The 12,936-nt window shown below is 39.4% G+C and overlaps 1 protein-coding gene across 3 annotated transcripts in view; it reads left to right on the top strand.

Annotated features, from left to right (window-relative positions):
- Positions 1-12,936, top strand: part of epb41l5 (erythrocyte membrane protein band 4.1 like 5) — a 43,146-nt gene that overhangs the window by 6,144 nt on the left and 24,066 nt on the right. For all 3 annotated transcript variants that reach the window (XM_050048198.1, XM_050048199.1, XM_050048197.1), the window contains exons 3-11: positions 5,275-5,379; positions 6,448-6,490; positions 6,788-6,866; positions 7,043-7,087; positions 8,624-8,676; positions 11,713-11,833; positions 12,110-12,197; positions 12,346-12,434; positions 12,567-12,636. In XM_050048198.1, coding sequence (XP_049904155.1) covers positions 5,275-5,379; positions 6,448-6,490; positions 6,788-6,866; positions 7,043-7,087; positions 8,624-8,676; positions 11,713-11,833; positions 12,110-12,197; positions 12,346-12,434; positions 12,567-12,636 — 693 coding nt within the window. The remainder of the gene's footprint in view (positions 1-5,274; positions 5,380-6,447; positions 6,491-6,787; positions 6,867-7,042; positions 7,088-8,623; positions 8,677-11,712; positions 11,834-12,109; positions 12,198-12,345; positions 12,435-12,566; positions 12,637-12,936) is intronic.

Genomic DNA, 12,936 nt, shown 5'->3' with positions numbered 1-12,936 from the left:
TTTTTGTAGCTTGTTTATGCGTGTGTATGATAATGTGGAGTTACTAATTTAGGAGTTTTAATTTCAGCCCTAATTTAGAAGATCTAGATAAAATACATTTTTATTCTTGCAGCAGAAGCCTTTTTTGGGAAATGTCAGCTAGACCAGTGGCATTGTGCCTAATTAGTTAAGAGAACTGAATCAAGGTAACTTGTGTATATCCACCATTGGGGACGTTGATATTTTTAATGTTTTGTTGTTGTTGTGCTACTCTGTCTGAACTGTTCCTGAATGCGATGGGTAACATGGGGAGCTGAACATTAATTGGAGGAACAGTGTGAATATAGACACAGACAAATCCTCCTGACAGTAGAGAGAGAAGCAGCTGCCCACTATCTGTGTTTCAGCCGTGCTTATCATTTAGTTAACCAGACTCTGAGAAAAAGTTAAATTTAGCACATTTTTGCCTTTTGCAGGCAGTCGGTCTTTTCTTTGAGTAAAGCATATGGTGTTAAACACTCCAGGGATTTTGAGGCAGGAGTGATGAAATCTATAAAACAAGTTCAACACAGTTTGGTTGTCAGTTAAATAGACTTTTTTGTAGTCTGGATTCATGTTGTATTGTTCAGCAAAATACATAAAAACCTTCCCAGTGTTGTTTGTTTTGGAGTTACACAGTCAAGCATCTTGTCACTTCAACTCCAGCTGGCATAAATTTGTGGGGACCCCTGCTAAACAGTTACGTTTTCTTTTTTCTTTTTTCTTTTAGATGTTCAAGTGGTTGTAAATAGACGTTGGCCACAATCTAAAACTGAATAGGTCTCATTCAGATGCTTTACTGGCTTTCCAGCTGTGTCACCAGTATGTAAGGCCACCCAGAGTTGACTCCTAGGGTTACCTTTGTTTGGCAGCATCCATGTCCAAACATTATTCCACACAGCCTTATGATTCACATTCCTTCCTTTAAATTTCTTTACTTCTGTCTTTTCTCTTTATCTTTCTCCTCCCATTCCCCACCCACACTGTCACCTCCTGCAGCCTCCTTTTCTCTCGTGTAGATTTGAAGCCCATAGAAGAAGTTAAGCACATCCTAGCTTGATTTATTTTTATATAAAATAAAATCAGTCATTCTGTTAATGTCAGTACAGCTCATCATCGGCAAGAAATCATTTGCAATGATAGAATAATTGACTGAAAGATACAACACTTAAGTGAACTGTATTCTAGTCATCCCCAGCTGAAATATTTTAGTATACTTTCATATTCATTTTTTGTATGTTTACCAAAAAGCAATTCAAATCAAAAGTATTTTTTTATTGGCAAATTTTACATGTGTACAGTGCAGCCATGTTGGCATCAGGAATCACTAAAGAAAAGTCATTGCTTTGTACTGGATGAGTGGTATTTGCAGGGTCATACAGTGTTTTTATTACTTTTATGCGCGTTTGAATTGAGAGAAGCTTGCTTGAACGTATCTCCTGCAGTGTAATAAGTGAGTAGGTTATGGAGAACTATTGTCATTTCAGCCAAACTATAAATGTCAGTCAAACTACAATTGTGAAGTGTGTAACATAAACCACATGATTTTCTCTCGTAAATCCCATAGTCTTCCACCTATCCTAAACATTTAAAATGGATGCATTGTACACTGGTTGGTTAAATGGCCCCATGAATTGCTGTAAGATATATGAGAACATCAGCTAAATACCTCAAATGTAACTTAAACATTTGACACACAGTGTCTGAGAGACAGAGCTGTATGCTCACAGGCAGGCAGAAAGACTGCAAACAGCCGAACAATACTGCAGGCAGTATAACAGGGATACTGAAATCGGTGGCCCCACTTTAGCTTTCCTGGGGTTGTATTAAACGGTCTTTCATAGCTGCTAGAAGCCGGACAAAAAAAATTCAGCAGAAGCATGTGATGAAAAAAATTTAGGAGAATTTTGTCAAGGCTTTGTACTGGATGAGTGGTATTTGCAGGGTCATACAGCGTTTTTATTACTTTTATGGGCGTTTGAATTGAGAGAAGCTTGCTTGAACGTATCTCCTGCAGTGTAATAAGTGAGTAGGTTATGGAGAACTATTGTCATTTCAGCCAAACTATAAATGTCAGTCAAACTACAATTGTGAAGTGTGTAACATAAACCACATGATTTTCTCTCGTAAATCCCATAGTCTTCCACCTATCCTAAACATTTAAAATGGATGCATTGTACACTGGTTGGTTAAATGGCCCCATGAATTGCTGTAAGATATATGAGAACATCAGCTAAATACCTCAAATGTAACTTAAACATTTGACACACAGTGTCTGAGAGACAGAGCTGTATGCTCACAGGCAGGCAGAAAGACTGCAAACAGCCGAACAATACTGCAGGCAGTATGACAAGGCCTTGGGTGAAGCACACATTACACACACACACACACACACACACACACACACACACACACACACACACAATGAGTCCTTTGTACTCTCTCTCCCCGGGTACTGTAGGGGTGCGGTATGCCTTGTCAACTATGCCAGCTAGCATGGGGCCAGCCCCCCTGAGCTGCCCAGGAGCTCTCTTGGGGTGTGTGTGTTTGTGTGTGTGAGAGAGAAAGAGGGGGAGAGTGTGTGTGTGTAGGACAAACAGGGAGACTTTTAGAGGACCCATGCTCCTCTCCTTTTCCTCTTGCAATTTTGTTGTGTTTCATTTTTCACCACTGTGATTTCTGTGGGTGACATTTTGTACATAGTTTGTAAAGTTTACCTGAAAAGTTAAAGACAGGACTACGAACTGATGAAACTGGTGCTGCCAATGCCAACGTTCTAATGCTGAGAACATCACCATTACAGTGCCTGAAAGCTCAATGAACTGAGCTGAATAATGTTGGAAACCGTTTTTGTTCATTTGGAAAAAGAACCATATTAAAACTTTGGTAGTAGAAAAATAAAACAGAAAAATGTGAGTTATTGTCGACCCGGTGGCACTGTAACTCTTGCAGTCAAGAGTTGCAGTGGTTAGTGCTTCACAGAGAGGCAAAGTCCCTCCCCTTCCAGTGTCCCCCATGTGACCTTATTTTGGAAGAAATATGTATGGTAGTCAACTGTGAGAGACAGATAATTTTTTTATCCTGTTTGAATTGTGCTATGGATTACATGTGATTTTTGTCAATTTGAAACAGTTTGTTGGTGTTTCATACTACCATTTAGTTTGTGTGAAGCTACCTCCCTTGCCTCCTGCAATAGAAGTCACCAGCTGGCTAGCTAGGTAGCTTAGCAGTGTTCCACACATAAATGTAACCTTGCCTGTGTTTTATCCAGTGAGTGCTGCTCTTTCTATCAGCTGAGAAGCGTAGTGAGCAAGACCTCCTACTCGTGTGTGTACATTTAGGTACAGAACACACAGGCATCGTAGCTTCAGCAAGAGAGAAAGCTATGGCATCATGTACATGACTTGTGTAGTCTTTCTAATTATGTATTTTTACAGTCCTTTAAGTGTAATTCATTTAACAATAGAAAGGGGTCAAAAAAATATTTTTCTCTCGTTGATCAGTATTGTGAATATTTTTTCCATAATAAGGTCCCATGGTTTTTCACTGGGATGTTGCTACTCTATTAAGTAAGCACACACAAAAGAAAACTTCCTTACACCCTAGTAATTTACTGAAGGGATACCTTTTAGTCTTGAGTAATAACAGACCAGTCACATGAATGTCATCATCAGTTACCCTGGGTTCTTTGTGGGGACTTGATGTTGATGTGTTACATGATGGCTCAAAGTGGCAGTGAATTATAAATGTTGTGGTCCTGGTGGCTCTAACATGCTTTTGATGTTTATGAAAGCATGAGAGAAAACCCAGACAAGTGAAAGTGTTACAGATCATTTCAGTGTGAGAGCAAATATGGATGAAGAAAGGGAAAATCTCCAGTTGGAGAAAGGAGCAAAAAAAAAAAAAAAAAGTGCAGCTGCAGGCTGATTTTGGATGGCGAATTTTCCCAACATAGTGAAGGGCCCACAGAGCCAGATGATCACATGATGTATCCAGCCACCCCACTTCCCTCAGCTCCTCGGCGTCTGGGGCACTTCAGCCCCCATTGCCATGGCAACCCTGTCGCTGTGCCTCATGGTGGGGTTTGAAGTTGGATGCCTGTGTGTGTGTGTAAGTGAGTGCACATGTGAGGGAGAGATCTCCCAGTCCCAGGCACAACCCAGGCAGTAACTGGTACGGCCTTGTCAGGAAGGGCAACACCTATTTAAACTCAGAGTACCTCATGTCAGTAGGTTCTCATATCTCACTGTTCAAATCTGTGAAACATGAATCAGAGCATGTACACTCAAACCAGGGTGTGCTCAAAACAATACTTTGGAGAGGTACAAAATAGATGCTCAACCTTTTTTTTTTGGTCTTGTGAACTCTATCAGACTTAATAGATGTAGACTTAAAAATGTTTTGATTAACTACTTCTAAAGCAAGTAACTTAAGACCTGAAATTATTAATGGTTTAGGTCATACATGGAAAATGAATCTGCAACTATTGTGATATAAGACAATTTGTTTGTTACAGATTGTTGTTTTGTTTTTTTGTGTGCAAAATATATGGTAGTTTCAATTTTTTTTAAAACTTAAACTACATAGGAATTCACAGCTACTGTTTTTAAATAGTAGCCTATTGTCAGTAAAAGTAAAAGCCGATCTTTTTGTTGTTCATCTCGCTATGTTCGTAGCTTCCTCTTGGATCCGTGCTGGCTACCAGTCTGGCACCTGGTCATTACATTTTTATAAAGTCCTGACCTCACCTGTGCGCTGGGCCCAGGAACACCCTGACCACAACAAAATAAGAAAAAAAGCTAATACAGGCAGAGGGGAGGGGTTTCTGCAAATAAATACACCCCTACACACTTCAAGTGGGTCCTAAGTGATGATTGAGAGGGATTACTTTTGGGTTGTTTTTTTTTGTTTGTTTGTTTTTTAGGGAAATCCTGCATAGTATAACTTTTAAATCTGATTTAATGAATGACATACATGATAGTAAACTGAATATTTTTGGGTTTTCAACTGTTCACTCACCTTTTACTGTGGGAGGTTATCAAGGGCCTTTTTTGCTTATTTTCTTATATTTTATAGACAAATCACTTCATTTAGAAAGAAATAAGGAGGTTAATTGTTGACGAAAATGATAATTTGTTGCAGCACTACTTGATTTAACCTACCAGCAATGTGTGTAAAACCCTAACATCATGACCCTGGGTGAAGAAATGTGTAACTCAGTTCAGTCCTCTTTTTGTCTGTGTGTTCCCTGATCAGAAAAAAGCCAAAGGTGAGGAGCTGTTTGACCAGATTATGTACCATCTGGACATCGTAGAGAAAGACTACTTTGGACTACGCTTCATGGACTCGGCACAAGTGCCGGTAAGAATGGAAATACACTTATTACAATGATCTTATTATTTTGAACTGTTTTATCTCCATACTGTGGGTTGGTTAATCGATTGGGTTGCACAGTTTATTTCATATAATTATGTTTTATGATTTTCTTGTTTCCGCAACTAATCTAATGATAAAATTGGCTTGTCAACAAGGTTAAAACATTTGGACAAATAAATATGATCAAAAATACCTTGCAATGGAACAAAGGTAATGTTGTTTTGTGATTGTTGACGCTAGTTATTGCAATTAATCACAATATCTACTGTACTGAACTAATCAGAATTCTATGTATGTGTTCAGTACATTTCACCACTTCAGGCAGTCCTCTCTGTTCACAGCCAGACTTCAGATTTCAGTTCAAATCACTACTCCCCCATCTGAAGGAAGGCTTTAGGCTGGGACTTTCCCTGAATGGGCTAAAGGGATTGGTTATGGGACTGTTGTCAGCTCCGGGAGTCAGGCTGTGCTCCGAGACAAACTGTTTTAAGTCATTGGTCTGCCAGTGACCCTGTTCCTTCACCCTGATGCTCTGTGAAGGCCATGGAAGACGGGAAAGCTGGTGGGAGGATGTAAGAGAAGGGAGGGACATCAAGGAGAGGGGTGGAGGTAGAGAGTTAAAGGGGTGGGAGGGAGAACTGAAGTCGAGAGAGAGGGAGAGAGGGAGGGCTGTGATGAGGAATGTGGGGGAGAGGAGACTGCGAGTTCCTCTGTTATCTCTCTCTGTCTCGCTCTCAAACTTACATATGCACACACACCACTGCCTCTCCTTGGCATTTTTCATGCCTCATAGAGCCTAAACTTCCAAGAAGAATTACATCACAGAACACTGACTTTAGTGTGTGTTTGTGTGTGTCTGTGTGTATATTCACAAAGGACCTCCCAGAATTCAACCTTTCATTAATGTAACTGTCCACTTTCTGTCCCCAGTTCTTTTCTTTTTTCAGTCATCCAGTTGCACATATGAATATTTAATGTTTGTGTTATGTAATATACCTACATTGTTGAAGATGCTGTGGTTTAAAATGGCTATTATTCTTATGTTTTTTTCAGCACTGGCTTGACGTCACAAAAAGTATCAAAAAGCAAGTAAAAAGTAAGTATACAGTACAGAGCCCCTTCCTCTACCCACTTATTTTCCTCTATCCGAACATGCATATTTACTCGCTATATATCAAAACATATCATGAAAACAACAGCTCCTTTTAAACCTCTTTAGTATTAAACAGAAGTGTTTCTTGTGTATAACAATTTATTGTAAGTATTTGTGTGTGTTTAAATGAAAGTGGTGCTTCTGGTTTTTAAAAGACTTCAGTTTACTAAAAAAGGTACATAAAATATGATTGTTAAGCTTTATAGCATTTACTCAGCTGTCATTTTTATCTGTATTTAGTTGGCCCACCATACTGCCTTCACATGAGAGTAAAGTTTTACTCCTCAGAACCGAACAACCTGCACGAGGAGCTCACCAGGTGAGTGAAGCCACAAACATTTGAACTCACTTTCTCTTGAACTCTCACTGTAAAAGTGACAATGGGTCTTTTGAGGTTGTTTATTTTGTTTATTTGTTCATCTTGTATAACTTAAATGAAATCAGATTGTTTGTCTTCATCACCATGTTTAACTGTATTATTTTGTTTTCTTTCAGATACCTATTTGTGTTACAGTTAAAGCAAGACGTCCTCAGTGGCAAGTAAGTGATGCCCTGCATTTTAACCTTTAACTGCCATTCACCTTTATGAAGTACTCTGCACAGAATTTTTTATTATCATGATGTTATGGAACTTCAAATAAATGATCAGTGAGAAAGACTGAAAGACAGATAGATGGTTAACTTGCTATCACATTAAAGAGACTTGGCGGTGGTTTGTCAGTTACATATTTTAAGAAGTTAACACTTTAGGTGCTGCTAGTAGATCATTGTAGAAATGTTTTCCTTTCCTAAAACTAAGAAACAATTACCCACCTAATGAAACTATTTAACAACCTTAAAGGAAGTCCATCTGCGTTCTTTTCCATGTTTTTCAAGTGGCCACTCAGCCATTGGCAAAAAGCAGTGACAGGTTTCAGTGGCGACTGCTTGTAGTAATAATAATAAGATAAGATAATAAGTAATAACTGAAAGAGTAAGTGTGGATTTTTTTGAAGTGGGATTGCATGAGATTCTTATCCATAGTTGATGTAATATTTTCACCACTTTACCTTGCTGTCAGACAGCCCCTCCTGACAAAGAACTGAAGCCTTGATACACTGTCTTCAGAGCCACCAGACTTCTTTAACAAAAACAGTTATTTTACCTCACAGAACACTGAAGTTGGTGGTATATCGCTGCCTCGATCAGCTAGTCATTCCACTGCATGACTCTCAGATCTGAACTGACATGGCGTCCAGAGCAGTACATTGCTAAGCTTTCCTGCTGATTTGGGGGTTGGAGTAATATAGGTAATTTGGGAGATTGATAACACACGATTCTCAAAGAAGGCTTGGCACAGTCACGAAGATGCACATAAGGCAAGCTGGGGAGTTTATGTATCATCATGCAGAATGTCAGGTCACATGAGAAGTGCTTGGGATAATAGCATTTAGACACTAAAACATGTGTACTTTTGGATTTGAATAAGGAAAACTACTGGCAAGCTACAGAAAGACATAAAAACCAAAAAAGATGAATACAAAAGTGGCCCACCCTTTAAATGCGTGACTCTCTAGTTCAGGGTACTTGCTTCCATGGTTGTTTAACACATTCGGATAAGTTATCCAGTCTTTTTTTCAGATTTTATCACAGTGAAGAAACACAACTTGCCACTCATTGATGGCCCAGGTCAACATTTTATCGGCCCAGGTCAACATTTTTATAGTAGTTTAGTTAGTCTGTCATTTAAATAATTATTTCACTAACTAACTCACTTGACCAAGACAATACACTGTATTGCATTTCTTCACGAGTTATTATCCCTTTAAACATGAGTTGTTGTGTTTATAGTCACGGCCATAAGAGGCTTACAGGATTACATGATGGGGAACAGAGAAGAATTATTAACAGTAGTCAGTAAGTGGACTGGGAATATCAGTGCAAGTTTTTACTACAGAGGAACATTTTTGCATTGTTTGGCTGAAGAATAATAGGGAGTGGTAGAGACCAGCAGGCCTCAGTGAAGATCACAGGGGGGTTTTAGTGGCCTGTGGCAGCGTTTTAGCTTCATTAATGTTACCATCTCTTTATTTTCAGGCTAGAATGTCCATTTGACACAGCGGTGGAGTTGGCTGCCTTCTCGTTACAGGGTAAGCACAGCAGGTATTCAGGATTCTCTCCAACTCTGTGTTTGGTAATTGGGCTCACCTCCGTAATAGCTGCCATTATTTTGTTTGTTGCGGTGCACACTCCCTCGCAGAGTTGAGATATGTACTGTGCCCACTGCACAGAGCCTCAGAAGGCCTGTGTAGCAGAAATACAGCATGTGTTTGGACCAGTTACTGTGGTGTGAGTCAGTCATAGGTCGGAGCATGGTACACTCACATACCAAAAGGCTCTGTGATTTTCAATCTGCAGTGACTAGGTCCTTATCCGAAGAGCTACATTCTGTTTGTCTACATAGCTTAAATCTGTTACAACCATGTCACATGCCTAAAAGACATTGTTTGCTACCCCTACATTTACTTTGTAACTGATGAACCCATAATACAATGTCCACACATCTCAGTTGAGCTGTGTCTCAACAAAGTACTCACCTGACAGATCCATTTAATAAATGTACTCCCAAGCCCAGCTGCAGGAGTGGACCCTTGTGTCTCTGTTCCACAAGAGTTTTCCTTGATCTTTTCAAACCAGTCATGGCTGTCTTTGTAAATCACCATCTTCTTTGACTGATGCTGCTGGCACCAAGGCACATAAACCCGTCCACTACAATAAGACTGCAAAGCATGAAGTAGTGTCACTTTGTCGCTTTGGGTAACAGAAGAAAGAATGAGATTGCAGACACATGTGCCTGAGGCGTGATTTTCCCATACTACATTAAGCGGGAAAACTCAGACTTTAAGAAAAACGTTAGAATTGAGCTGTTGCTCCTCTGCATTAAGATGCACCAGCTGAGGTGGTGTGAACAACACATTGCAACAAGAGAAGCTGAAGGTTGTTGTTGGGTAAAGATATATTTGAGGTTCTCTTCCTGCCCATTCCCACTTCAACCTAAACTAGAGAATGAGCAGGTATTTGTGTAAATTAATTATATGACTAATTAGAAAAAACGTTTATTAGAACACCTAAGTGGAGACTTTAATGATAATAATGTTTTTTTCAGTGCTAATGTACTTGGTCAGGAGAACACAGCTAATTTTTGGTTAATCTTTCCGCCGATTTAAGTGCACATGTATTTTAATTATCCTGAATCCAAGTGCAAGAACTTTTTTATATTACCCCTCAGGCTAAAAAACTTAAAAGAAGTAGGACATTTTAATTCTTTCTCTGACCACTGGAGCTCTGTTAATTCAGTAGTATTGTCAGTCAAATGTCTGTGTAACCACAGGAATATTATCTCCTGTTGCCTCCCAAAATTTGCTTATCAAAGTTACAGTTGGGAAATTGAGAGTAGGACAGCCTGGTGTCCATTGCAGGACAATTAATGCTTCCATAGCTACATACAGTACATTTAAAAACAGACTAGTGGAGCAGAGCTTGGGCTTTCTCTTCTCCCAACTGCTGAATAGTGTAGAGCCTATAGCTTTTAAACTACACATATTTATTTTTTATTAAGGTTAGAAATGTAACATTTAACTACAAGAGCAATATAAAGAGTGCTGCTTCAGAGAAACAAAGTTTGAATCATTAGACATTTATGGAATGGGATTGCGTGCCCAAACTCTTGAGCACACACACAGAGACACACAGTCACTGTGGGGTAAATGCCAGCTCATTAGTGCTCCGTCCTCTTTGGAGGCCCCCTAATCCAGCACCCTTTCTATCTTCTCTTTTTCCTTCGGTTGAGCTTCCTCCCTTCATTTTCCTTTATTCAGAATTATGTTTTGGTCCACTGACAATTGCTGGGATAGGGATAGGATAAAATTATCTTTTCACTCCTCTTTATCCTGAGGCTATGCTCACAGCTGGACTAGCTAAACAGTGAGGTCCTAGTTTCTCTCGTCTACCAAAACACTCTAAAGTGTAATCAGGGCAAAGGCTTTTCAGTCTTTGTTCTGTTTCTTTACACCACAGTACCAGAGATAAGAGTTTTCTTTTTCCCTAATGTCTTCTTTTCACACTATTCTTATCTAGTGAAGATTTATGTGTTGTTTTTCATGCCAGAAAAGAAGAAAAGCACACGCACATCTCATTCATAGGTGCTGAGTCCCTAAAATAGAAGTAGGCAGGTAGAAGACTCGCAACACTGCAGCTCCCGGTAGAAGAATTCTTTTATTAAGTGACTACATAATAATTAAAGATTACATAATAGATAAAGACAACGTTTCGAGCCCAAAAGGGCTCTTTGTCAGGTCAGTGATTAGACAAGTGTGTGCAGGTGTTCATCATATACACTTTGAGGATCCACCCATAGGTGTGGTCAAAAAGATGAAGACAAACAAGCAGACACAGCTGATGATCACAATGGCACTCATACTGTACAATATACAAGTAAAATACCAAAAAAATTCAAATAACATGTACAATATAAAAATAGGGATTCTGTTGTTTAATAGCTGCAAATTTGATAAGAAGGGGCTTAACCCGTCTCAAAGAAAGGAATAAAGGCCTGTGTAAACAAAAAAGAAAAAATCTCCACTAACAAAATTTAAGTGACTCAAACGAGGACAAAACTAATGAAATAATAATAATTCGAAAAATATAAGAAAAACATATATTATGGTTGTCTGGGGAATAATAATGAGGCAGTCTAAAGCTGTCAGTTGATGAAGAATCAAGTGCCCCTACCCTATGAAAAAAGGGAAATGATATTAGAAACCAAATATGAAAATTTAGACATTGTTTTTCATGCCTCAATCTTCATTTTGTTTCCTTTTTTCACCTCTTAAAATTCATGACCTTTTGTCTAAAGAGAGAGATCAGATAACCATCAGTCCCTGACCTGATGCTACACAACATTATGTGTGCGGTGACATGGAGGGAGGATTTGTTTATTATTTTGTCCATTAGGATTACCCACTACCACAGTATCAGCCACTCATCCTGGGGTTCTCTTCCAGGGGTTGAGGGTCGGGGTCTTAGTGAACACAAAAGTATTATTGTAACAATGCCCCTCAACAAATCTATCTTGTGAATCTGTTCAGAGTGTAAACTGACAAGTATGCATGTGTGTGTATTTTCAGCTGAGCTAGGTGATTGTGACCCATTAGAACATAATCTGGATCTGGTGTCAGAATTTCGATTCGTCCCCAACCAGACAGAGGACGTGGAGCTAGCGATATACAACGCATGGAAGGAGTGCAGGTAAGCATTTCGCTATATCTTAACTACTGCCTGTGGCTGGTCAGTTAAGCTGAATATTAACAAGGACGAATGCATTTACAAAATGGCCACAACTAGCAGATATCTTATTATAATAAATGGATGCGCTTCATTCTGTAGTCTGTGTGTTGTCCGACCTCGGCCTGCATCTGGCAACACTGCAAAAATACCACTTCCTCATCTCTTCAGCTTGGAGCTGCCGTGTTGTTTTTGATCATGCAAACATTTCTTTCTGTTTTTTCTCCTCCTCTCCTTCAGAGGTCAGATGCCAGCACAAGCTGAAATTAACTACCTGAACAAAGCCAAGTGGCTAGAGATGTATGGGGTTGACATGCATATGGTCAAGGTAATTGAGGCGCACTCTTTCTCACTAGCATGCACTGTATACCCTGAATCTGAAGTTTCCTTCATGAAAGACGGGAAGTGGAAGGAATGTGCATGAACATATATCTAAAAAATGTTTTTCGGTGTCTTCTTTCATATCTGCTTTGTAGGCAAGAGATGGTAATGAGTACAGTCTTGGTTTGACTCCCACTGGAGTTCTGGTGTTTGAAGGAGAAACCAAGATAGGACTCTTCTTCTGGTATGTTTGGTTATGTCCTCATTTATTGAAATATTTACATAAATGCTTTATAGAAACACATTTGAGTCTTCAGTATTCCTTCATCTGTGTGTGGTTGTTTGTTTTGAATGTGTGTGTGTGTTTGTATTGTAGGCCCAAGATCACTCGTCTGGATTTCAAGAAGAGCAAATTGACACTTGTGGTCGTGGAGGACGATGACCAGGTGAGCATGAGCACTCACACTCAGATACTTGCCATGCGGTACAATGTTAAAAAATGCAGAGCATGCATTCAGTCAACGAAGTAATCCCTCTTGATAACAGTGTATTAATGACTCCATCTCAATGCTCCCTACGTATGGTGCTTATAATGTAATGAATGTACTGCACTTGCCTCACTTTGCTCCTATTCCCAGTAGGGGCATTAAAATGAAGGCCACACCTAAGTGCATATTAGCAATTCTTTGCAGTTAATTATGGATGGCATCATAAGCACTTTATGCAGGAGTGGGCTTGTGAATGAT

Source organism: Epinephelus moara, chromosome 7 (genome assembly GCF_006386435.1).
Source record: "Epinephelus moara isolate mb chromosome 7, YSFRI_EMoa_1.0, whole genome shotgun sequence".
Taxonomy (NCBI): domain Eukaryota; kingdom Metazoa; phylum Chordata; class Actinopteri; order Perciformes; family Serranidae; genus Epinephelus; species Epinephelus moara.
The sequence above is the reverse complement of the archived record's forward strand: the minus strand, read 5'-3'. Positions and strand labels throughout refer to the sequence as shown.